This window comes from Maniola jurtina, chromosome 19, assembly GCF_905333055.1.
Source record: "Maniola jurtina chromosome 19, ilManJurt1.1, whole genome shotgun sequence".
NCBI lineage: Eukaryota > Metazoa > Arthropoda > Insecta > Lepidoptera > Nymphalidae > Maniola > Maniola jurtina.
In genome coordinates this window covers 13,263,350-13,288,869 of record NC_060047.1, presented here as the reverse complement: position 1 = coordinate 13,288,869, position 25,520 = coordinate 13,263,350, and the positions used below count along the sequence as shown (strand labels likewise).

The 25,520-nt window shown below is 45.4% G+C and overlaps 1 protein-coding gene across 1 annotated transcript; it reads left to right on the top strand.

The window, feature by feature from the left end:
• Window positions 1–19,328: 19,328 nt before the first annotated feature.
• LOC123875323 lies at window positions 19,329–24,184 on the top strand. Its single transcript, XM_045921076.1, has 3 exons — window positions 19,329–22,245; window positions 23,021–23,395; window positions 24,072–24,184. The coding sequence occupies exons 1-3, from the start codon at window positions 19,917–19,919 to the stop codon at window positions 24,182–24,184; spliced, it is 2,817 nt and encodes a 938-aa protein (XP_045777032.1). The 5' UTR covers window positions 19,329–19,916.
• Window positions 24,185–25,520: the final 1,336 nt, after the last annotated feature.

The following is a 25,520-nucleotide window of genomic DNA, read 5'->3' as shown; positions in this document are numbered from 1 at the left end:
AACCTAACCTAACCTAACCTCACCTAACCTAACCTAACCTAACCTAACCTAACCTAACCTAACCTAACCTAACCTAACCTAACCTAACCTAACCTAACCTAACCTAACCTAACCTAACCTAACCTAACCTAACCTAACCTAACCTAACCTAACCTAACCTAACCTAACCTAACCTAACCTAACCTAACCTAACCATAACCTAACCTAACCTAACCTAACCTAACCTAACCTAACCTAACCTAACCTAACCTAACCTAACCTAACCTAACCTAACCTAACCTAACCTAACCTAACCTAACCTAACCTAACCTAACCTAACCTAACCTAACCTAACCTAACCTAACCTAACCTAACCTAACCTAACCTAACCTAACCTAACCTAACCTAACCTAACCTAACCTAACCTAACCTAACCTAACCTAACCTAACCTAACCTAACCTAACCTAACCTAACCTAACCTAACCTAACCTAACCTAACCTAACCTAACCTAACCTAACCTAACCTAACCTAACCTAACCTAACCTAACCTAACCTAACCTAACCTAACCTAACCTAACCTAACCTAACCTAACCTAACCTAACCTAACCTAACCTAACCTAACCTAACCTAACCTAACCTAACCTAACCTAACCTAACCTAACCTAACCTAACCTAACCTAACCTAACCTAACCTAACCTAACCTAACCTAACCTAACCTAACCTAACCTAACCTAACCTAACCTAACCTAACCTAACCTAACCTAACCTAACCTAACCTAACCTAACCTAACCTAACCTAACCTAACCTAACCTAACCTAACCTAACCTAACCTAACCTAACCTAACCTAACCTAACCTAACCTAACCTAACCTAACCTAACCTAACCTAACCTAACCTAACCTAACCTAACCTAACCTAACCTAACCTAACCTAACCTAACCTAACCTAACCTAACCTAACCTAACCTAACCTAACCTAACCTAACCTAACCTAACCTAACCTAACCTAACCTAACCTAACCTAACCTAACCTAACCTAACCTAACCTAACCTAACCTAACCTAACCTAACCTAACCTAACCTAACCTAACCTAACCTAACCTAACCTAACCTAACCTAACCTAACCTAACCTAACCTAACCTAACCTAACCTAACCTAACCTAACCTAACCTAACCTAACCTAACCTAACCTAACCTAACCTAACCTAACCTAACCTAACCTAACCTAACCTAACCTAACCTAACCTAACCTAACCTCACCTAACCTAACCTAACCTAACCTAACCTAACCTAACCTAACCTAACCTAACCTAACCTAACCTAACCTAACCTAACCTAACCTAACCTAACCTAACCTAACCTAACCTAACCTAACCTAACCTAACCTAACCTAACCTAACCTAACCTAACCTAACCTAACCTAACCTAACCTAACCTAACCTAACCTAACCTAACCTAACCTAACCTAACCTAACCTAACCTAACCTAACCTAACCTAACCTAACCTAACCTAACCTAACCTAACCTAACCTAACCTAACCTAACCTAACCTAACCTAACCTAACCTAACCTAACCTAACCTAACCTAACCTAACCTAACCTAACCTAACCTAACCTAACCTAACCTAACCTAACCTAACCTAACCTAACCTAACCTAACCTAACCTAACCTAACCTAACCTAACCTAACCTAACCTAACCTAACCTAACCTAACCTAACCTAACCTAACCTAACCTAACCTAACCTAACCTAACCTAACCTAACCTAACCTAACCTAACCTAACCTAACCTAACCTAACCTAACCTAACCTAACCTAACCTAACCTAACCTAACCTAACCTAACCTAACCTAACCTAACCTAACCTAACCTAACCTAACCTAACCTAACCTAACCTAACCTAACCTAACCTAACCTAACCTAACCTAACCTAACCTAACCTAACCTAACCTAACCTAACCTAACCTAACCTAACCTAACCTAACCTAACCTAACCTAACCTAACCTAACCTAACCTAACCTAACCTAACCTAACCTAACCTAACCTAACCTAACCTAACCTAACCTAACCTAACCTAACCTAACCTAACCTAACCTAACCTAACCTAACCTAACCTAACCTAACCTAACCTAACCTAACCTAACCTAACCTAACCTAACCTAACCTAACCTAACCTAACCTAACCTAACCTAACCTAACCTAACCTAACCTAACCTAACCTAACCTAACCTAACCTAACCTAACCTAACCTAACCTAACCTAACCTAACCTAACCTAACCTAACCTAACCTAACCTAACCTAACCTAACCTAACCTAACCTAACCTAACCTAACCTAACCTAACCTAACCTAACCTAACCTAACCTAACCTAACCTAACCTAACCTAACCTAACCTAACCTAACCTAACCTAACCTAACCTAACCTAACCTAACCTAACCTAACCTAACCTAACCTAACCTAACCTAACCTAACCTAACCTAACCTAACCTAACCTAACCTAACCTAACCTAACCTAACCTAACCTAACCTAACGTAACCTAACCTAACCTAACCTAACCTAACCTAACCTAACCTAACCTAACCTAACCTAACCTAACCTAACCTAACCTAACCTAACCTAACCTAACCTAACCTAACCTAACCTAACCTAACCTAACCTAACCTAACCTAACCTAACCTAACCTAACCTAACCTAACCTAACCTAACCTAACCTAACCTAACCTAACCTAACCTAACCTAACCTAACCTAACCTAACCTAACCTAACCTAACCTAACCTAACCTAACCTAACCTAACCTAACCTAACCTAACCTAACCTAACCTAACCTAACCTAACCTAACCTAACCTAACCTAACCTAACCTAACCTAACCTAACCTAACCTAACCTAACCTAACCTAACCTAACCTAACCTAACCTAACCTAACCTAACCTAACCTAACCTAACCTAACCTAACCTAACCTAACCTAACCTAACCTAACCTAACCTAACCTAACCTAACCTAACCTAACCTAACCTAACCTAACCTAACCTAACCTAACCTAACCTAACCTAACCTAACCTAACCTAACCTAACCTAACCTCACCTAACCTAACCTAACCTAACCTAACCTAACCTAACCTAACCTAACCTAACCTAACCTAACCTAACCTAACCTAACCTAACCTAACCTAACCTAACCTAACCTAACCTAACCTAACCTAACCTAACCTAACCTAACCTAACCTAACCTAACCTAACCTAACCTAACCTAACCTAACCTAACCTAACCTAACCTAACCTAACCTAACCTAACCTAACCTAACCTAACCTAACCTAACCTAACCTAACCTAACCTAACCTAACCTAACCTAACCTAACCTAACCTAACCTAACCTAACCTAACCTAACCTAACCTAACCTAACCTAACCTAACCTAACCTAACCTAACCTAACCTAACCTAACCTAACCTAACCTAACCTAACCTAACCTAACCTAACCTAACCTAACCTAACCTAACCTAACCTAACCTAACCTAACCTAACCTAACCTAACCTAACCTAACCTAACCTAACCTAACCTAACCTAACCTAACCTAACCTAACCTAACCTAACCTAACCTAACCTAACCTAACCTAACCTAACCTAACCTAACCTAACCTAACCTAACCTAACCTAACCTAACCTAACCTAACCTAACCTAACCTAACCTAACCTAACCTAACCTAACCTAACCTAACCTAACCTAACCTAACCTAACCTAACCTAACCTAACCTAACCTAACCTAACCTAACCTAACCTAACCTAACCTAACCTAACCTAACCTAACCTAACCTAACCTAACCTAACCTAACCTAACCTAACCTAACCTAACCTAACCTAACCTAACCTAACCTAACCTAACCTAACCTAACCTAACCTAACCTAACCTAACCTAACCTAACCTAACCTAACCTAACCTAACCTAACCTAACCTAACCTAACCTAACCTAACCTAACCTAACCTAACCTAACCTAACCTAACCTAACCTAACCTAACCTAACCTAACCTAACCTAACCTAACCTAACCTAACCTAACCTAACCTAACCTAACCTAACCTAACCTAACCTAACCTAACCTAACCTAACCTAACCTAACCTAACCTAACCTAACCTAACCTAACCTAACCTAACCTAACCTAACCTAACCTAACCTAACCTAACCTAACCTAACCTAACCTAACCTAACCTAACCTAACCTAACCTAACCTAACCTAACCTAACCTAACCTAACCTAACCTAACCTAACCTAACCTAACCTAACCTAACCTAACCTAACCTAACCTAACCTAACCTAACCTAACCTAACCTAACCTAACCTAACCTAACCTAACCTAACCTAACCTAACCTAACCTAACCTAACCTAACCTAACCTAACCTAACCTAACCTAACCTAACCTAACCTAACCTAACCTAACCTAACCTAACCTAACCTAACCTAACCTAACCTAACCTAACCTAACCTAACCTAACCTAACCTAACCTAACCTAACCTAACCTAACCTAACCTAACCTAACCTAACCTAACCTAACCTAACCTAACCTAACCTAACCTAACCTAACCTAACCTAACCTAACCTAACCTAACCTAACCTAACCTGACCTAACCTAACCTAACCTAACCTAACCTAACCTAACCTAACCTAACCTAACCTAACCTAACCTAACCTAACCTAACCTAACCTAACCTAACCTAACCTAACCTAACCTAACCTAACCTAACCTAACCTAACCTAACCTAACCTAACCTAACCTAACCTAACCTAACCTAACCTAACCTAAGCTAACCTAACCTAACCTAACCTAACCTAACCTAACCTAACCTAACCTAACCTAACCTAACCTAACCTAACCTAACCTAACCTAACCTAACCTAACCTAACCTAACCTAACCTAACCTAACCTAACCTAACCTAACCTAACCTAACCTAACCTAACCTAACCTAACCTAACCTAACCTAACCTAACCTAACCTAACCTAACCTAACCTAACCTAACCTAACCTAACCTAACCTAACCTAACCTAACCTAACCTAACCTAACCTAACCTAACCTAACCTAACCTAACCTAACCTAACCTAACCTAACCTAACCTCACCTAACCTAACCTAACCTAACCTAACCTAACCTAACCTAACCTAACCTAACCTAACCTAACCTAACCTAACCTAACCTAACCTAACCTAACCTAACCTAACCTAACCTAACCTAACCTAACCTAACCTAACCTAACCTAACCTAACCTAACCTAACCTAACCTAACCTAACCTAACCTAACCTAACCTAACCTAACCTAACCTAACCTAACCTAACCTAACCTAACCTAACCTAACCTAACCTAACCTAACCTAACCTAACCTAACCTAACCTAACCTAACCTAACCTAACCTAACCTAACCTAACCTAACCTAACCTAACCTAACCTAACCTAACCTAACCTAACCTAACCTAACCTAACCTAACCTAACCTAACCTAACCTAACCTAACCTAACCTAACCTAACCTAACCTAACCTAACCTAACCTAACCTAACCTAACCTAACCTAACCTAACCTAACCTAACCTAACCTAACCTAACCTAACCTAACCTAACCTAACCTAACCTAACCTAACCTAACCTAACCTAACCTAACCTAACCTAACCTAACCTAACCTAACCTAACCTAACCTAACCTAACCTAACCTAACCTAACCTAACCTAACCTAACCTAACCTAACCTAACCTAACCTAACCTAACCTAACCTAACCTAACCTAACCTAACCTAACCTAACCTAACCTAACCTAACCTAACCTAACCTAACCTAACCTAACCTAACCTAACCTAACCTAACCTAACCTAACCTAACCTAACCTAACCTAACCTAACCTAACCTAACCTAACCTAACCTAACCTAACCTAACCTAACCTAACCTAACCTAACCTAACCTAACCTAACCTAACCTAACCTAACCTAACCTAACCTAACCTAACCTAACCTAACCTAACCTAACCTAACCTAACCTAACCTAACCTAACCTAACCTAACCTAACCTAACCTAACCTAACCTAACCTAACCTAACCTAACCTAACCTAACCTAACCTAACCTAACCTAACCTAACCTAACCTAACCTAACCTAACCTAACCTAACCTAACCTAACCTAACCTAACCTAACCTAACCTAACCTAACCTAACCTAACCTAACCTAACCTAACCTAACCTAACCTAACCTAACCTAACCTAACCTAACCTAACCTGACCTAACCTAACCTAACCTAACCTAACCTAACCTAACCTAACCTAACCTAACCTAACCTAACCTAACCTAACCTAACCTAACCTAACCTAACCTAACCTAACCTAACCTAACCTAACCTAACCTAACCTAACCTAACCTAACCTAACCTAACCTAACCTAACCTAACCTAACCTAACCTAACCTAACCTAACCTAACCTAACCTAACCTAACCTAACCTAACCTAACCTAACCTAACCTAACCTAACCTAACCTAACCTAACCTAACCTAACCTAACCTAACCTAACCTAACCTAACCTAACCTAACCTAACCTAACCTAACCTAACCTAACCTAACCTAACCTAACCTAACCTAACCTAACCTAACCTAACCTAACCTAACCTAACCTAACCTAACCTAACCTAACCTAACCTAACCTAACCTAACCTAACCTAACCTAACCTAACCTAACCTAACCTAACCTAACCTAACCTAACCTAACCTAACCTAACCTAACCTAACCTAACCTAACCTAACCTAACCTAACCTAACCTAACCTAACCTAACCTAACCTAACCTAACCTAACCTAACCTAACCTAACCTAACCTAACCTAACCTAACCTAACCTAACCTAACCTAACCTAACCTAACCTAACCTAACCTAACCTAACCTAACCTAACCTAACCTAACCTAACCTAACCTAACCTAACCTAACCTAACCTAACCTAACCTAACCTAACCTAACCTAACCTAACCTAACCTAACCTAACCTAACCTAACCTAACCTAACCTAACCTAACCTAACCTAACCTAACCTAACCTAACCTAACCTAACCTAACCTAACCTAACCTAACCTAACCTAACCTAACCTAACCTAACCTAACCTAACCTAACCTAACCTAACCTAACCTAACCTAACCTAACCTAACCTAACCTAACCTAACCTAACCTAACCTAACCTAACCTAACCTAACCTAACCTAACCTAACCTAACCTAACCTAACCTAACCTAACCTAACCTAACCTAACCTAACCTAACCTAACCTAACCTAGTGCCGCCGTTGCCCACAGCAGGAATCGCGCGCGTTTTAAGTGCTCCAACGCCCGCTCCGCAAAGTTTTAATCTTTGGAAAATAGAAAAAGTGGTTTTTTCTTATCAGATTGTGAAGTGTTATGCATCAAAAGTTGCGCCTCATTTAGGCCTTCAATCTGGCGGAAAGTGCATAGAAATAAGTTGAAAATTGGACGGGCAGTGGCCAAAAAACCAAAAAGTTTGAAAATTTTCGAACTTAAACGGCGTGCGCCGCAAAAACCAGATCGACGACATACCTTTTTTGTTGCTGGAGTCGACGAGCCTCACGGAGCCCTACAAGGCGACACCTCTGCTGGATTTTTCCTGCACCGCTAAGTGGGGGAAATACAGGAAAAACCACCGACCACGTGGCCACGTGGTCCAGGATCGAGACGACTTGGGTTGCTCCGGGAGGCCGCATTTAAAAGAAGAAATCAAGCCCAGCACGGCGACACTTAGATTTTAAAAATCGGTTAAGTATTCACAGAGTTATTGAAAATTTTAAAAATTTCAAAATTTCAAAATTTTATTTTAAAAAATATAGATCGAGAACCCCTATTTATTTTTATTAGAATTTGTAGATCTCAATTAGTTGTACACACATTTTAAATTTCAAAATTTTCGGCCTAATAGTTTATTAGATATTAAATTTTTAAAAATTCGGGGTTCTCACGACACTCCAAAAAAACGGTGCAATAACTCTGTAATACACCGGACCTACCGCGTGCATAGGCCTTAGATTGTGCAGTGGTAGTTAATTAGACTGTTAGTTAATTAGTATAGATTCTTGACAGTAGGAGGCCCCATACACCTCCAACTTTTTAACTTTTAAAACTTGTATATAGCAAAATACGTACTAACAGTGGACACTAAATTCTATTAATTTTAAGTTATTTAACTGAGTAGACTGCACACTGCTAGCTAGTCAGTACTTTAAATAAGTTAGAAGTAGGTTTTAAATTTAGTTAGTTATAAGTATCTTAGGCTATCTTTTGACTGTTGGGCCTTTTACACCCAAAAATATCTCTGTCAAAACCAATTCCGACTACACAAATATTTCTCATTGTGTAAAGGACGATTCTTTTTAATGTACAAACCTTATGGAGGCTAGTTTGTGTTGACCATTAACAAGATTCATTGGACCAGATTGATTGTACATTGATAGTTAGTACTTTAAATAAGTTAGTAATAGGCTTTTGACAGCTGGAGGCTTTTTACACCTCTAACTTTTTCAAATCTGGTTTAATTTGTTAAAAGTAGCTTTAAGTTTTAAGTTTAATTTTAATTTTGACTACAGGCCCTATACACCACTTATTCATTGGAACCTTTATTAAGCTTATTGACTTAACTATTGTAAGCGACTATTAAATATTCAATTATCAAATTTATACATTTAAATACATTGACTGGGGTACCTTTACACTACCCCGTTGACGTTGTACTAGCGGATATTATATCAGTAGTAAAGATGTTAGGAATACGCACCCCGACCAAGAACGCGTCAATGGCAAAATCACCCGAAGGGAACCCGCCGAAGCCACTGGAGGAGGCTGGATCTTCTTCGCAATCCAGCATAAGGAAAAGCGTAGGCGAATGGGAAGCGAGACTGGAAGACAAACAAAAGTCCATCTCTTCGCTCAAGAAGACAGCTAATGAGCCGACACAGAAAGCCAGCCCACCCGCCCAAAAAAGGCCAATCGCCTTCAAAATTGACAACCCTCCGGGCCCCAAAAATATCGTACGGAACCCAAGAGTGGTCGAGGCTAGAACATGCCTCGTGAAAGTCAAGAACGCCATGGCTCTTTCCAAAAATATAAAGAAAGAAATAAAAGAAGAAGTTACAAACCAAGTGGACAGACTTTACCGTCTGGTCAAAGAGGCAGAGGCGGACCACGAAGCAACCCCACCCATTAGTGCGGCTAAGCCAATTATAGAGGCAAATGACCCAGTGACTCCTCCTTCATCGTTCTCCCGCTCTGAGCGGGAGAGGGAGGTGGGGAGAGTCATTGAGTCTGAAACTGCAGCTCTTAAGAAGGTATTGGAAGAGCATAGCAAGAAACTTGCCGAAAATACCGAAAAAATGGACAGGCTGAAAGAGGCACTGCGGACTAGCCAAGAAAATATGCCAAATATCTCATATGCTAGTGCAGTGGCAAGACAGCCTACAAAATCACCACCTAGGCAAACAGCCCTCCACTCTATAGCCGTAACTACAGAGGATGAAGGAATAACGGGTGAAAAAGTACTCGATAAAATAAGGGAAGCAGTTGACGCTAAAGAAGAATGGATCAGAGTTGATAGGGTGAGAAAGGCGAAAAATAGGAAGATCATAATGAGTTTTGAAAAGAAGGAAGACAGAGACAAGGTAAAGGAAAGACTGAGGGTGAAGGGAACCGATCTCACCGTCGAGGAGGTGAAAAATAGGGACCCGCTTCTGGTCCTCAAGGGAGTCCTAACTGTAAACACTGATGAGGACATAACAAAAGCCTTGAGGAACCAGAATAGGGAAATTTTTGGAAACCTCAACGACGGGGACGACCGGATCTCAGTCAAGTACAGAAAAAGAACCCGCAATCCGCACATGGCCGATGTGGTACTGAGCGCCTCGCCTGCCATCTGGAGGCAGATCACGGTAAAGGGCAATGTCCACATAGATCTCCAGAGGGTCAGAGCGGAGGACCAGTCTCCACTGATCCAGTGCTCGAGATGCCTGGGCTACGGCCACAGTAAGAAATTTTGTAAGGAAACTGAGGATGGGTGCAGCCACTGCGGAGGACCGCACCTTAAGACCAAGTGTGCGGAGTGGGCCGCGGCCACCCCGCCCTCGTGCAGGAACTGCTTGAGAGCGAAGCTCGATAATAGAGAGCACAACGCTTTCAGCAGCGACTGCCCGATTAGGCGGAGATGGGACGAACTGGCCCGCTCCACAGTGGCGTATTGCTAAGGTTGCGCATGTGGATACGGTGGCACTTCATCTCCTCCAGGCGAATCTCCAGAGAAAGAAATTGGCGTTCACAGAGCTGCTACTCGAGTCGGGGAAATGCGGGGCGCACATAGCGCTAGTACAGGAGCCATATGTTGGTAGAGAAGGCAGGGTCTCGGGTCGGAGCGGGATCAGGGTCTTCCAGAACGTTGACAACGGGGAGGGTACGGTAAAGGCTGCAGTAATTGTTTTTAATGCGGACCTCCACGTCATACAGTACCCAAAACTCACCACGAACAACATCGCGGTGGTGGGGATCCGAACCAGCGCCTGGGAGATAGCCCTGGTATCGCTCTACTTCGAGCCTGACCTAGAGATGGACCTCTACCTGGCGCACCTCCGCAAAATCCGGCTTGAGTTGGGAGCACAAAAATGGATAGTCGCGGGTGACTGCAATGCCAAAAACATTTGGTGGGGTAGTCCCGTGACGGATCGCCGGGGAGAAGAAATGCATGGGACTCTGGAGGACCTGGGTCTTGTTATCCTTAACAAAGGGGAAATTCCCACGTTTGACGTCGTAAGAGGTGAGCGAAGATACACCAGCTTCGTCGATATCACAACGGCGTCACCCGACCTCCTGGACCTGGTGGACGGCTGGCGCGTGCGCGAAGACTTAACTACCTCGGACCACAACGGCATATCGTTTAAGTTACACCTAAAACGCACAAGACACAACTATATCAAGCACACAACACGATCATATAACACACGGAAAGCCAATTGGACCCAGTTTCGTGAGAAACTGGGTCAAATTTTGCAATCCCAAAACATTACAGTCACAAACATCCAAGACACTATCACAGCTACACAATTAGATTACATCATACACAAACTTATACAGGCGTTAACTGAGGCGAGTGAGTGTGCAATTCCCAAAATTAGGAGGAAGGACACACTCACGTTGCCGTGGTGGTCTGAGGAGCTGTCGACGCTGAAGCGCGAGGTGGCCACCAGGAAGAGGAGGATCCGGTGTGCGGCACCGATTCGACGGTCGAAAGTGGTCGAAGAATACCTGGAAGCCAGGACAAAGTACGAGACCAAAGAAAAAGAGGCTCAAACTAGGTCCTGGAAGGAATTTTGCGGGAAACAGGACCGAGAGTCTCTCTGGGGGGGTATATATAGGGTGTTGGGCAGGACGGCCAAACGGGAGGAAGATCCACCGCTGGTGGTAGAAAACACGGAAATTGATGCCAAGAGCTCCGCCCGACTTATGGCCGAGACCTTTTACCCCAAGGACTCCGAAGAGCAAGACTCCGAGGAGCACCGACGGGTGAGGGCCCTGGCGGAGCTCACGGATAGCGAGACTTCCTCGGACCAGGGGGACCCCCCTTTCACTCATTTAGAGTTAAAGCTGGCGAGTCGTTCTTTCGACCCGAAGAAAGCCCCTGGAGCGGACGGCTTCACCGCCGACATATGCCTGCATGCGATAAACCTCAACCCGGACCTCTTCTTGTGCCTTTTCAACCGGTGCCTGGCAATCCACCACTTTCCCGGGGCCTGGAAGGAGGCCACAGTAATCTTCCTTCGGAAGCCCGGAAAGGCCACCTACACGACCCCAAAATCGTATCGTCCTATAGGCCTCCTTCCGGTACTTGGAAAAGTCTTGGAAAAGATGCTTGTCACTAGACTACAATTTCATATAGCGCCTAGGCTTAGCACACGCCAATTTGGCTTTATGCCCCAACGGAGCACCGAAGACGCCCTCTACACCTTAGTGAAACATATCAGACATAAACTAGACAGCAAGAAGATTGTCGTTCTGATATCATTGGACATAGAGGGCGCCTTTGATAACGCTTGGTGGCCCAAAATAAAGGTCAGGCTGGCGGAGGAAAAATGCCCTATAAACATCCGACGGCTTTTGAGCAGCTATCTAAATGACAGGAGCGTCAAAGTCAGGTACTGTGGGGAGGAGTACGCAATAGCTACCGAGAAGGGTTGCGTGCAGGGATCTATTGGCGGACCAATATTATGGAACTTACTTTTAGACCCACTGCTCCGGGACTTGGAAACTAGTGGCGCGTACGTGCAGGCATTCGCTGACGATGTGGTGTTGGTGTTCGAGGGCGACACGGCCCTCGAAATCGAACGGCAGGCCAACGCCGCCCTTGAACGTGTGAGAATGTGGGGAGCGGCAAATAAACTTCGATTTGCGCCTCATAAGACCAATGCAATGGTTATGACGCGCAAATTAAAGTACGACGACCCGCGTCTACGCATGGGCGGGGTCGACGTTGCCTTGTCGAACGAAATCAAACTGTTGGGTGTTGTCATTGACCGAAAACTCACATTCAACGCCCACGTCGCGAGTGTCTGCAAGCGCGCGGTAGCCTTCTACCATCAGTTGGCACGAGCAGCTAAGGTCAGCTGGGGTCTCCACCCCGAAGTAATCCGTACTATCTATGTAGCGGTGGTCGAACCTGTAGTTCTGTATGCCGCCAGCGTATGGGCGCCTGCTGTGGACAGGCTCGGAATCCGGAAGCAGCTGAACGTGGTCCAGCGAGGCTTCGCACAGAAGCTCTGTAGGGCATATCGCACTGTCTCCCTGAACGCGGCCCTGTTGCTCGCTGGGATACTCCCACTCGACCTTCGCGTCCGCGAAGCCGCGGCGCTGTATGAGGCGAGGAAGGGGGTGCCCCAGCGAGAGATAGGGGATCGGGAGGTAGAGCGAGTGTCCTCGGCCCTGCGGTCACCGCATCCCGCCAGCCATCTCGACCTCGAGTTCAAGTGCCTGATGGACCAGGAGCAACTTATGGCCAATAATGACAATGACTTCAATATCTATACGGACGGTAGCAAGATTGAGGGCAAGGTGGGGGCGGCGCTATCCATATGGAGTGACGCCGCCGAAACCAAAGCCCTCAAGCTTGCGTTACCGTCTTACTGCACGGTCTACCAGGCGGAGCTTCTGGCGATATGCCGGGCGGCACGGATGGCCGCAGCAAACTTGGCCGGATCTGTCGGAATTTACTCCGATTCATTGTCAGCATTGCAGACGCTGCAAAATCCAAAGGCTCTCCACCCCCTGGCGGTAGAAGCGCGAGGGTTCCTGCGAGACGCTTTGCTCCAGAACAAACGTATAAGCTTGTTCTGGATCAAAGCCCATGCAGGACTGGAGGGGAATGAGCGTGCCGACAATCTGGCCAAGGAGGCTGCTCTGAAGTCTAAACGCAAATTTGACTACGACAGCTGCCCCGTCTCATTCATCAAGCGAAGCATTCGTATGCGATCGCTTGATGAATGGAACGACCGGTACCGAGCCGGTGAAACGGCCGGCGTCACCAAAATATTTCTTCCTGATGCGGTGGCGGCCTACAGAGTTGTAAGTAAAATGGAGGTGGACGGACTCGTCACCCAGGTGTTGACGGGGCACGGCGGATTCTCCGAGTACTTGCATCGCTTCAAGTGCAAGGAGAGTCCGTCCTGCATCTGCGACCCCGGGGTGTCCGAGTCTGTTCCCCATCTCCTGTTTGACTGTCCAGTTCATGCGTATAAACGAATGAAGCTGGAACAAGAGATCGAAATTCAACTGTCGATAGGTAATATTGCGGATATCATACACGATAATAAAAAAAGGGATGTTTTCTTTAAATATTGTAAAGATATATGCATAGAAGTAAATAAGCGAAACAGTAACCTGATTGGGAACAGAGCGGACTAACGTAGACACAATGTTTCTTGTATATTATTGAATATAGTAACCAACATGTGAAAAAATTAGATCCGCTCTGTCCCCAATATCGTATTGTTAATTATTCATCATAAAATAGTATATATAAATAATAGTATATATAAATAGATGTAAATAGATATAAGAATGTAATTAGATTTGTGTAATAAAGAAATAAAATAAAAATAAAAGAAAAGAAAACACCCCTGAAAGTAGAAAGATGGATAGGAAGGGAACCCACCCATCGAGTGAAAGAAGACGCATGAAAGAAAGATCTAGTATGAAGAATGAAAGTACGAGCAGAATGTTAGCGAGAACTGGAATGAAAGAGTAGCCAAAAACAGAAAAGCAGTCACAGTCTCTGATAACGTCAGAGGTCAATGTATTTAATATTAAAAAAAAAAAAAAAAAAAAAAAAAAAAAAAAAAAAAAAAAACCTAACCTAACCTAACCTAACCTAACCTAACCTAACCTAACCTAACCTAACCTAACCTAACCTAACCTAACCTAACCTAACCTAACCTAACCTAACCTAACCTAACCTAACCTAACCTAACCTAACCTAACCTAACCTAACCTAACCTAACCTAACCTAACCTAACCTAACCGAGTGCCGCCGTTGCCCACAGCAGGAATCGCGCGCGTTTTAAGTGCTCCAACGCCCGCTCCGCAAAGTTTTAATCTTTGGAAAATAGAAAAAGTGGTTTTTTCTTATCAGATTGTGAAGTGTTATGCATCAAAAGTTGCGCCTCGTTTAGGCCTTCAATCTGGCGGAAAGTGCATAGAAATAAGTTGAAAATTGGACGGGCAGTGGCCAAATAACCTAAAAGTTTGAAAATTTTCGAACTTAAACGGCGTGCGCCGCAAAAACCAGATCGACGACATACCTTTTTTGTTGCTGGAGTCGACGAGCCTCACGGAGCCCTACAAGGCGACACCTCTGCTGGATTTTTCCTGCACCGCTAAGTGGGGGAAATACAGGAAAAACCACCGACCACGTGGCCACGTGGTCCAGGATCGAGACGACTTGGGTTGCTCCGGGAGGCTGCATTTAAAAGAAGAAATCAAGCCCCGCACGGCGACACTTAGATTTTAAAAATCGGTTAAGTATTCGCAGAGTTATTGAAAATTTTAAAAATTTCAAAATTTCAAAATTTTATTTTAAAAAATATAGATCGAGAACCCCTATTTATTTTTATTAGAATCTGTAGATCTCAACCAGTTGTATATACATTTTAAATTTCAAAATTTTCGGCCTAATAGTTTTTTAGATATTAAATTTTTAAAAATTCGGGGTTCTCACGACACTCCCAAAAAACGGAGCAATAACTCTGCGATATACAATAACTTGTATATAGCAAAATACGTACTAACAGTGGACACTAAATTCTATAAATTTTAAGTTATTTAACTGAGTAGACTGCACACTGCTAGTTAGTCAGTACTTTAAATAAGTTAGAAATAGGTTTTAAATTTAGTTAGTTATAAGTATCTTAGGCTATCTTTTGACTGTTGGGCCTTTTACACCCAAAAATATCTCTGTCAAAACCAATTCCGACTACACAAATTTTTTCATTGTGTAAAGGACGATTCTTTTTGATGTACAAACCTTATGGAGGCTAGTTTGTGTTGACCATTAACAAGACTCATTGGACCAGATTGATTGTACACTGACAGTTAGTACTTTAAATAAGTTAGTAATAGGTTTTTGACAGCTGGAGGCTTTTTACACCTCTAACTTTTTCAAATCTGGTTTAATTTGTTAAAAGTAGTTTTAAGTTTTAAGTTTAAGTTTAATTTTGACTACAGGCCCTATACACCACTTAGCGATTGACTGCAAAGGTTAGGTTAAGGTTATTGACAGCTGGAGACCCTATACACCTCCAAATCTAATTATTAGTTTAGCGAGCTCTTTACACCTGTTAAATTAGTAAATTGACATAGGCTAGGTTAAAACAAAATCTGTGCTGTTATAAGTATACTGTCTTCCTCGGAACAAAATGCTTGGATTAAGAACACCTATCAAAACACAGAGCCCTGGAGTTCCAAGGAAATCGCTTTCTGCAGCTGGAGAGATGGCCGAGCCTAAGCTTAATCAGACGCCGAAGGCGGGCGTGGACGCGAGCGGGTCTAACCTGCCGATGCATGATAAAGACGATGCAGCCAGCCCCCCCAAGCCGGGCACGCTGGACACGCCGCTGCATGGCGACGGTCAAGCGACTCGGAAAAAAGGGACTGCGATGAACCTGACGTACCAAACGTTCACCTCCCCGGGGTCGGACACGAGTATACCTAAAGGGAGGGTTGCGGAAGCAAAAGGATGCCTCTTGAAAGCCAAGCTTCAACTCAAAAACTCTCGCAACCTTAGAAGCGACATAAAAACGGACGTACTTCAGGCCATTGAGAGGCTGTACCAGCTCGTGAAGGAGGCAGAGATGGCGGGACCTCAGAACGCCGAAACTTGCACCGATCAGAGCAAGGTTAAGGCTAAGGAGCTGCCGAATAAGCAAGCGAAACGACAAGGCGCGCAAATCGATAAAAGCGAAGGTGTGCTTGCAGCCGATATAGCCCAAAAATTGGACGACCACCAAAAACAGATTATGGCCGAACTCCAACACCAGAAAGAGTTGGCGGCCGCGTCCAGACGAGACATGGGTGTCATAAAGGAACAGATGGAGCGTCTTAATGAAAACATCCAGGAAAGGGCTACCACATATGCGGCGGTGGCAGCGACCGCCAAGCCTGCTGGTGCTACCCTCCAGCCCCGGCCTGTCCACTCAATCGTAGTGTCTTCCGTTGACACCCACGATACCAGTGAAGACGTCCTCAATAAAATTAGAACAGCCGTGAACGCGAAGACATCAGGCGTGCGAGTGGATAGACTGAGAAAGGCAAAGGATCAAAAGGTAGTGTTGGGCTGCCAATCGCGAGAAGAGCTTGCCAAAGTGGCAGAGAAACTCAAGTCTGGCAGCCCAACACTCCTCACACAGGAGGTAGAGAATAGGGACCCACTCATTATACTACTAAATGTCCTTAACATTAACACAGACGAGGACATCTTGGGCGCCCTTAAACTCCAAAATGAAAACGTGCTGGGGGCGATACCTGACGATGACTACAGGGTAAGCGTGAAATTCCGAAGAAGAGCCAGAAACCCGCTCGAGAACCATGTCGTCCTGCAGGTGTCGCCGCCAGTATGGCAGTGCGTCACAGCTGTGGGGAAGGTCCATATAGACTTGCAACGAGTTGTCGCTAAGGATCAGTCCCCGCTGGTTACGTGCTCCAGGTGTCTCGGCTACGGGCATGGTCGCAGGGCCTGCCAGGAGTCCGTAGACACCTGCAGCCACTGCGCAGGTCCGCACCTGCGTAGCGAGTGCCCGGCGTGGAAGGCTGGAGACCGACCCACGTGTCGCAACTGCCAGAGTGGCCGACTGGACCGGACGGATCACAACAGTTTTGATGATAGTTGCCCGATCCGGAAAAAGTGGGATGCTCTGGCAAGGGCGAGAGTGGCGTACTGCTAAGGGCTCCTCGGGCGAATCAATTAAGTCTTACAAAATAACCCAAGCTAACTTCCAAAGAAAACAGCTGACCTTCAAAGAAATGACGCTGGAGGCACAAAAATGTGGGATTAGTCTTGCCCTCGTTCAGGAACCATATGTGGGGGTGAAAGGGGAAATCGCACAAAAAAGTGGCTACAGGGTAGTTCGGCGATCACAGAATCGGACAAAACCAGTAAAGAGTGAAATTTTTATTTTCAATGACGAAATGCAGATCGTTGAATGCCCTACAACCACTACTGAGAATATAGCTGTCGCGATTATAAAAACGAATACATGGGAACTTGGAATCATCTCTGTATACTTTGAGGACGGCCTCCCCGTGGATCCATATTTATCACAACTTAAAGTAATTATAGAGATTTTAAAAACAAGATACATTTTAATAGGGGGGGACTTTAACTCATGGAGTCCATGGTGGGGCAGCAATTCAGAAGACCTTCGAGGAAAGGAAGTACTCGGAGTTTTTGCGGAGATGAATCTAAACACACCAAATGAGGGCAGGACTCCCACTTTTTATACGATAAGGAATGGTAGGGAATTTAAAAGCAATGTAGACATCACTGTATGCAGTCAGGCCAAAAAATCGCAAGATCAACCTCTCGTAAAGGAAGGAACCGTCCTAATTCCGGTAGAATCTGCAAGATTACTGGCCAGCACTTTCTTTCCCCAGGATGTGGAATCTGATGACAATTCCGATCACAGGAAAATACGAGAAAGGGCTGGAAGTATAATAGAACCTATGGAAGATGAAATAAAGGACCCTCCCTTTACGAGAGAGGAACTAAAATATGTGATCTCAACATTTAACCCTAAAAAAGTACCAGGAAGTGATGGTTTCACGGCTGACATTTGCGCGGAGACCATAAATGCTGACGCAAGTGTATATTTGGCTATTGTCAGCGGGTGCCTCGAAATATCATGTTTTCCGGTACTCTGGAAACAGGCAACGGCAATAGTTCTGCGGAAACCCGGAAAATCTGACTCCAGTCAACTAAAATTATATAGACCCATAGGACTGTTGCCGGTCCTCGGAAAGATTCTGGAGAAGATGATCGTGAGGAGGCTTCGATGGCACCCGTTGCCAAGAGCTAATCCAAGACAGTATGGACTCGTACCACAGCGCGGTACCGAAGGCTCTCTCTGGGACTTGGTGCAACATATACGAAGCAATCTTGATAATAAACTTATCAATGTTGTCGTATCACTGGATATAGAGGGAGCCTTTGATAGCGCGTGGTGGCCGGCGGTGAAATATCGCTTACTGGACGAAAAATGCCTCCTGAATCTCAAGCAAATTGTAAATAGTTACCTAAACGATAGAGAAGTCAGAGTACGCTGAAATAAAATTGTTATAATTTTAATATATTAAGCTAAAATAAAAGATTGATAGTTGGATATTTATTATAAGAATAGATATTGTTAACTTCGATAAAAATTTTGGATGTAATATAATAAAAATATAATAGGTAAAAATAAAAAAGTTAAAAAAGGTCTCTGATTCATGTCAGAGGAACTCTGATAATAACAAAAAAAAAAAAAAAAAAAAAAAAAAAAAAACCTAACCTAACCTAACCTAACCTAACCTAACCTAACCTAACCTAACCTAACCTAACCTAACCTAACCTAACCTAACCTAACCTAACCTAACCTAACCTAACCTAACCTAACCTAACCTAACCTAACCTAACCTAACCTAACCTAACCTAACCTAACCTAACCTAACCTAACCTAACCTAACCTAACCTAACCTAACCTAACCTAACCTAACCTAACCTAACCTAACCTAACCTAACCACTTAACTACCTCGGACCACAACGGCATATCGTTTAAGTTACACCTAAAACGCACAAGACACAACTATATCAAGCACACAACACGATCATATAACACACGGAAAGCCAATTGGACCCAGTTTCGTGAGAAACTGGGTCAAATTTTGCAATCCCAAAACATTACAGTCACAAACATCCAAGACACTATCACAGCTACACAATTAGATTACATCATACACAAACTTATACAGGCGCTAACTGAAGCGAGTGAGTGTGCAATTCCCAAAATTAGGAGGAAGGACACACTCACGTTGCCGTGGTGGTCTGAGGAGCTGTCGACGCTGAAGCGCGAGGTGGCCACCAGGAAGAGGAGGATCCGGTGTGCGGCACCGATTCGACGGTCGAAAGTGGTCGAAGAATACCTGGAGGCCAGGACAAAGTACGAGACCAAAGAAAAAGAGGCTCAAACTAGGTCCTGGAAGGAATTTTGCGGGAAACAAGACCGAGAGTCTCTCTGGGGGGGTATATATAGGGTGTTGGGCAGGACGGCCAAGCGGGAGGAAGATCCACCGCTGGTGGTAGAAAACACGGAAATTGATGCCAAGAGCTCCGCCCGACTTATGGCCGAGACCTTTTACCCCAAGGACTCCGAAGAGCAAGACTCCGAGGAGCACCGACGGGTGAGGGCCCTGGCGGAGCTCACGGATAGCGAGACTTCCTCGGACCAGGGGGACCCCCCTTTCACTCATTTAGAGTTAAAGCTGGCGAGTCGTTCTTTCGACCCGAAGAAAGCCCCTGGAGCGGACGGCTTCACCGCCGACATATGCCTGCATGCGATAAACCTCAACCCGGACCTCTTCTTGTGCCTTTTCAACCGGTGCCTGGCAATCCACCACTTTCCCGGGGCCTGGAAGGAGGCCACAGTAATCTTCCTTCGGAAGCCCGGAAAGGCCACCTACACGACCCCAAAATCGTATCGTCCTATAGGCCTCCTTCCGGTACTTGGAAAGGTCTTGGAAAAGATGCTTGTCACTAGACTACAATTTCATATAGCGCCTAGGCTTAGCACACGCCAATTTGGCTTTATGCCCCAACGGAGCACCGAAGACGCCCTCTACACCTTAGTGAAACATATCACACATAAACTAGACAGCAAGAAGATTGTCGTTCTGATATCACTGGATATAGAGGGCGCATTTGATAACGCTTGGTGGCCCAAAATAAAGGTCAGGCTGGCGGAGGAAAAATGCCCCATAAACATCCGACGGCTTTTGAGCAGCTATCTAAATGACAGGAGCGTCAAAGTCAGGTACTGTGGGGAGGAGTACGCAATAGCTACCGAGAAGGGTTGCGTGCAGGGATCTATTGGCGGACCAATATTATGGAACTTACTTTTAGACCCACTGCTCCGGGACTTGGAAACTAGTGGCGCGTACGTGCAGGCATTCGCTGACGATGTGGTGTTGGTGTTCGAGGGCGACACGGCCCTCGAAATCGAACGGCAGGCCAACGCCGCCCTTGAACGTGTGAGAATGTGGGGAGCGGCAAATAAACTTCGATTTGCGCCTCATAAGACCAATGCAATGGTTATGACGCGCAAATTGAAGTACGACGACCCGCGTCTACGCATGGGCGGGGTCGACGTTGCCTTGTCGAACGAAATCAAACTGTTGGGTGTTGTCATTGACCGAAAACTCACATTCAACGCCCACGTCGCGAGTGTCTGCAAGCGCGCGGTAGCCTTCTACCATCAGTTGGCACGAGCAGCTAAGGTCAGCTGGGGTCTCCACCCCGAAGTAATCCGTACTATCTATGTAGCGGTGGTCGAACCTGTAGTTCTGTATGCCGCCAGCGTATGGGCGCCTGCTGTGGACAGGCTCGGAATCCGGAAGCAGCTGAATGTGGTCCAGCGAGGCTTCGCACAGAAGCTCTGTAGGGCATATCGCACTGTCTCCCTGAACGCGGCCCTGTTGCTCGCTGGGATACTCCCACTCGACCTTCGCGTCCGCGAAGCCGCGGCGCTGTATGAGGCGAGGAAGGGGGTGCCCCAGCGAGAGATAGGGGATCGGGAGGTAGAGCGAATGTCCTCGGCCCTTCGGTCACCGCATCCCGCCAGTCATCTCGACCTCGAGTTCAAGTGCCTGATGGACCAGGAGCAACTTATGGCCAATAATGACAATGACTTCAATATCTATACGGACGGTAGCAAGATTGAGGGCAAGGTGGGGGCGGCGCTATCCATATGGAGTGACGCCGCCGAAACCAAAGCCCTCAAGCTTGCGTTACCGTCTTACTGCACGGTCTACCAGGCGGAGCTTCTGGCGATATGCCGGGCGGCACGGATGGCCGCAGCAAACTTGGCCGGATCTGTCGGAATTTACTCCGATTCATTGTCAGCATTGCAGACGCTGCAAAATCCAAAGGCTCTCCACCCCCTGGCGGTAGAAGCGCGAGGGTTCCTGCGAGACGCTTTGCTCCAGAACAAACGTATAAGCTTGTTCTGGATCAAAGCCCATGCAGGACTGGAGGGGAATGAGCGTGCCGACAATCTGGCCAAGGAGGCTGCTCTGAAGTCTAAACGCAAATTTGACTACGACAGCTGCCCTGTCTCATTCATCAAGCGGAGCATTCGTATGCGATCGCTTGATGAATGGAACGACCGGTACCGAGCCGGTGAAACGGCCGGCGTCACCAAAATATTTCTTCCTGATGCGGTGGCGGCCTACAGAGTTGTAAGTAAAATGGAGGTGGACGGACTCGTCACCCAGGTGTTGACGGGGCACGGCGGATTCTCCGAGTACTTGCATCGCTTCAAGTGCAAGGAGAGTCCGTCCTGCATCTGCGACCCCGGGGTGTCCGAGTCTGTTCCCCATCTCCTGTTTGACTGTCCAGTTCATGCGTATAAACGAATGAAGCTGGAACAAGAGATCGAAATTCAACTGTCGATAGGTAATATTGCGGATATCATACACGATGATAAAAAAAGGGATGTTTTCTTTAAATATTGTAAAGATATATGCATAGAAGTAAATAAGCGAAACAGTAACCTGATTGGGAACAGAGCGGACTAATGTAGACACAGTGTTTCTTGTATATTATTGAATATAGTAACCAACATGTGTAAAAATTAGATCCGCTCTGTCCCCAATATCGTATTGTTAATTATTCATCATAAAATAGTATATATAAATAATAGTATATATAAATAGATGTAAATAGATATAAGAATGTAATTAGATTTGTGTAATAAAGAAATAAAATAAAAATAAAAGAAAAGAAAACACCCCCGAAAGTAGAAAGATGGATAGGAAGGGAACCCACCCATCGAGTGAAAGAAGACGCATGAAAGAAAGATCTAGTATGAAGAATGAAAGTACGAGCAGAATGTTAGCGAGAACTGGAATGAAAGAGTAGCCAAAAACAGAAAAGCAGTCACAGTCTCTGATAACGTCAGAGGTCAATGTATATTTTAAAAAAAAAAAAAAAAAAAAAAAAAAAAAAAAAAAAAAAAAAAACCTAACCTAACCTAACCTAACCTAACCTAACCTAACCTAACCTAACCTAACCTAACCTAACCTAACCTAACCTAACCTAACCTAACCAGTGCAACGATAAACGAAGCATGAAACCCACACGCTCCCTTTGAAAAATTAATTACTTCGGAAATTGTAGTGCTGCGCGCGTGATTTTTTGTGCAGTGAATAACAGTGTTGTGACTCACCAGGATTATCGTTTGCAGCGTCATCCCGCAACGGTATCCTGAGATACAGTGTCCAAACTTTAACCATCAATATCACCGCAGCCCAACATCCAACAAACAAGCCACAAATACCATCTAACAGCCCGCAAGAAGATCTACCGGAAGGTGAAATCCGCTTGAAGATCGGACGCCGGGATCACCATAAAAAGGTACAGCGAAATTTGGGAAAACACGTGCTTCTAGCGTGGAAAATTTTCAACCGACCTAGATTTCGCGGCGTGCCTCGTGTACCGGTGACGTCGGCCGACCGGCGAACTTTGCCCAGTACTCCAACACGGGACCGAAGGCTGCGCCCCCGCGAGCATCATCACACGGAGGACCAGTACATCAGGCCATCAGGTGAGCTCGAGGGAACTCCTAATTCTTACGTAGCAGACCCCCCGTGTTTGGGCTTGTTCAGTTCAGCTCCGCGAGCCCCTTCCACACAAAACCCCCTGACCCCCCAACTCAGACCCCCCAGACCCCCTATTTTTCAAAATTTTTTGAATACAACTTGGAAAATTTTACAAGTCCTAGACCTCCCCGACCCCCCTAACCCCAAAAATTTTTGACCCCGGGAATCGACCCCCCACGGGAGACCCCCCGGACCCCCCACTTTTTTATATCGGGAATAGTCCCCTTATGAAACCTTTCCCCCCCCCCCTTTAACATTACCCCTCAGGTGAAACCCCCGCGGGCTATATCTCGGGAACTATAAGAGCTACCCCCCCCGAGTTTGGGTTCATTCAACGCGCCCTGGAAAAAGGAAACTTCTGGCTCCGGCAGAATTTCAAAATTCCTTGCGCACGAACACCTACGGCCCAAAAACACACTTGGGATCTTTCCAAATTCGGACATCTGATTTGGATTCACCATAAAAATCAAATTTCCCCCCCCACCCCCTCGAGCAAAAACCCCCGCGGCGGCTAACTCAGGAACTATAAGAGCTACCCCCCCCGAGCTTGGGCTTGCTGTAACCGGCGCGAGGAGAGGAACCTTTTGGCCCCGCCAAAATTCCTAATTTCATCTTGCGGAGACCACAAAACGCACAAAAAACGACCCACGTGGCTCACTGCACACAAGAAGGCACAAGAGCCAACAACATCAAGCTCCAGCGTGCAACGGGCAGCACTCAACACACAGCGTTAGTCATAAGTAGCTAGTAAATATAGTAATTTTAGATTAATTAGTGTTATTATTTAGTTTAAAACAAATTAAAAACATAAAATGTCTGACAACCAAAAGCTAGCGGCGACGGAGACTGGGTCGGTTTCATCCAAAGCATCAACCAAGTCAGCGACCACGGGAAAGTCGGCCTCGCGCCCAACGAGACAGAAAGAGCAGCTGGGTGCGAGGCCGATAAGGCCCACTCGGTCGCTACGAGAGAGGGTCCTCGCTCGAACTGCATCAGCGCGGTCCTCAATCAGCGAGGACACCTCTCTACAGTCCCCGCCGCCGTTGCCTCAGTCACTCCCCCCGTCCCTAATGGACATTTCAAACGAAAGGGTATGCACATGGGACCAGGAGGAGATCCCTCCTCGGCCTATACAATCGGACGACGAACTTTCGGAGGGCTCATCGATCTCTGAAAGAGCGCCGTCGGGCCGCCGCAGTATGCTCTTCACCACGTCCAGACGGACGGGAGTCGAAATGGATGCGGCAACCAAACTGGCGAACGAAACGCTCCTCAAAGCAAAAGATGCTATTGAAGCGGCTGGAAATATGAAGAAGGAGTGCAAGGTTATCGCACTGGACAGCCTGCAGGTCCTCTACGAGACTGTCCTCTCGTTGTCGGACTCCAGGTCAAGGCACAAGCACAACCTGGAGAAGGAACGAGCCAGGCACGCCCAGGAACTGGTCAGGGTAGAGCGCGCCCACAATAAACAAACTGCGGAGCTGCTCAAAGACCTTAACCAGCGGCTGAGTGAAGCCCGAAGTGACATCTCGGGAAACCTAGAAGAGACGAGAGCAATCAGAAGCTGGCTAGGGTACGAAACTCAGGAACCCTATAGGAAGATCAGTGAGATAGCCGAAATGACAAAAAAGATAACCGCCATGGAGAGAAGCATTGGTGAGCGGTCCCATACAGAAGGGACAGGTCAAAGGGTGATAGACATGGGGCCGCTCATCAATGACCACCAAAAAATGACATCCCAGCTGGACCACATGGCCAAACAACTGGACGACATGAGACGGACATTAGACAAAAACTTCGAAATGACAAAACAACTGCAGCTGTGGACGAACGACGACAAAATCGGCAAGGGTATGGCTGAGGTCAAAGAGGCCATTCTACAGGCTGAAAAGAACCTCAGTCAGACCATTGCCGAGCAGCCAACACCAACACCGCAAGTCGCACATGAGGCGCCGCCAAAAGGGGACCTCATGGAACAGCTCCAACCAATTACAGAAAAGTTGGAAGCGGTGTCGTCGGAACTCCGCACCATGCGGGAGGCTAGGAACAAAACCCCGCCTCCCGCCACAA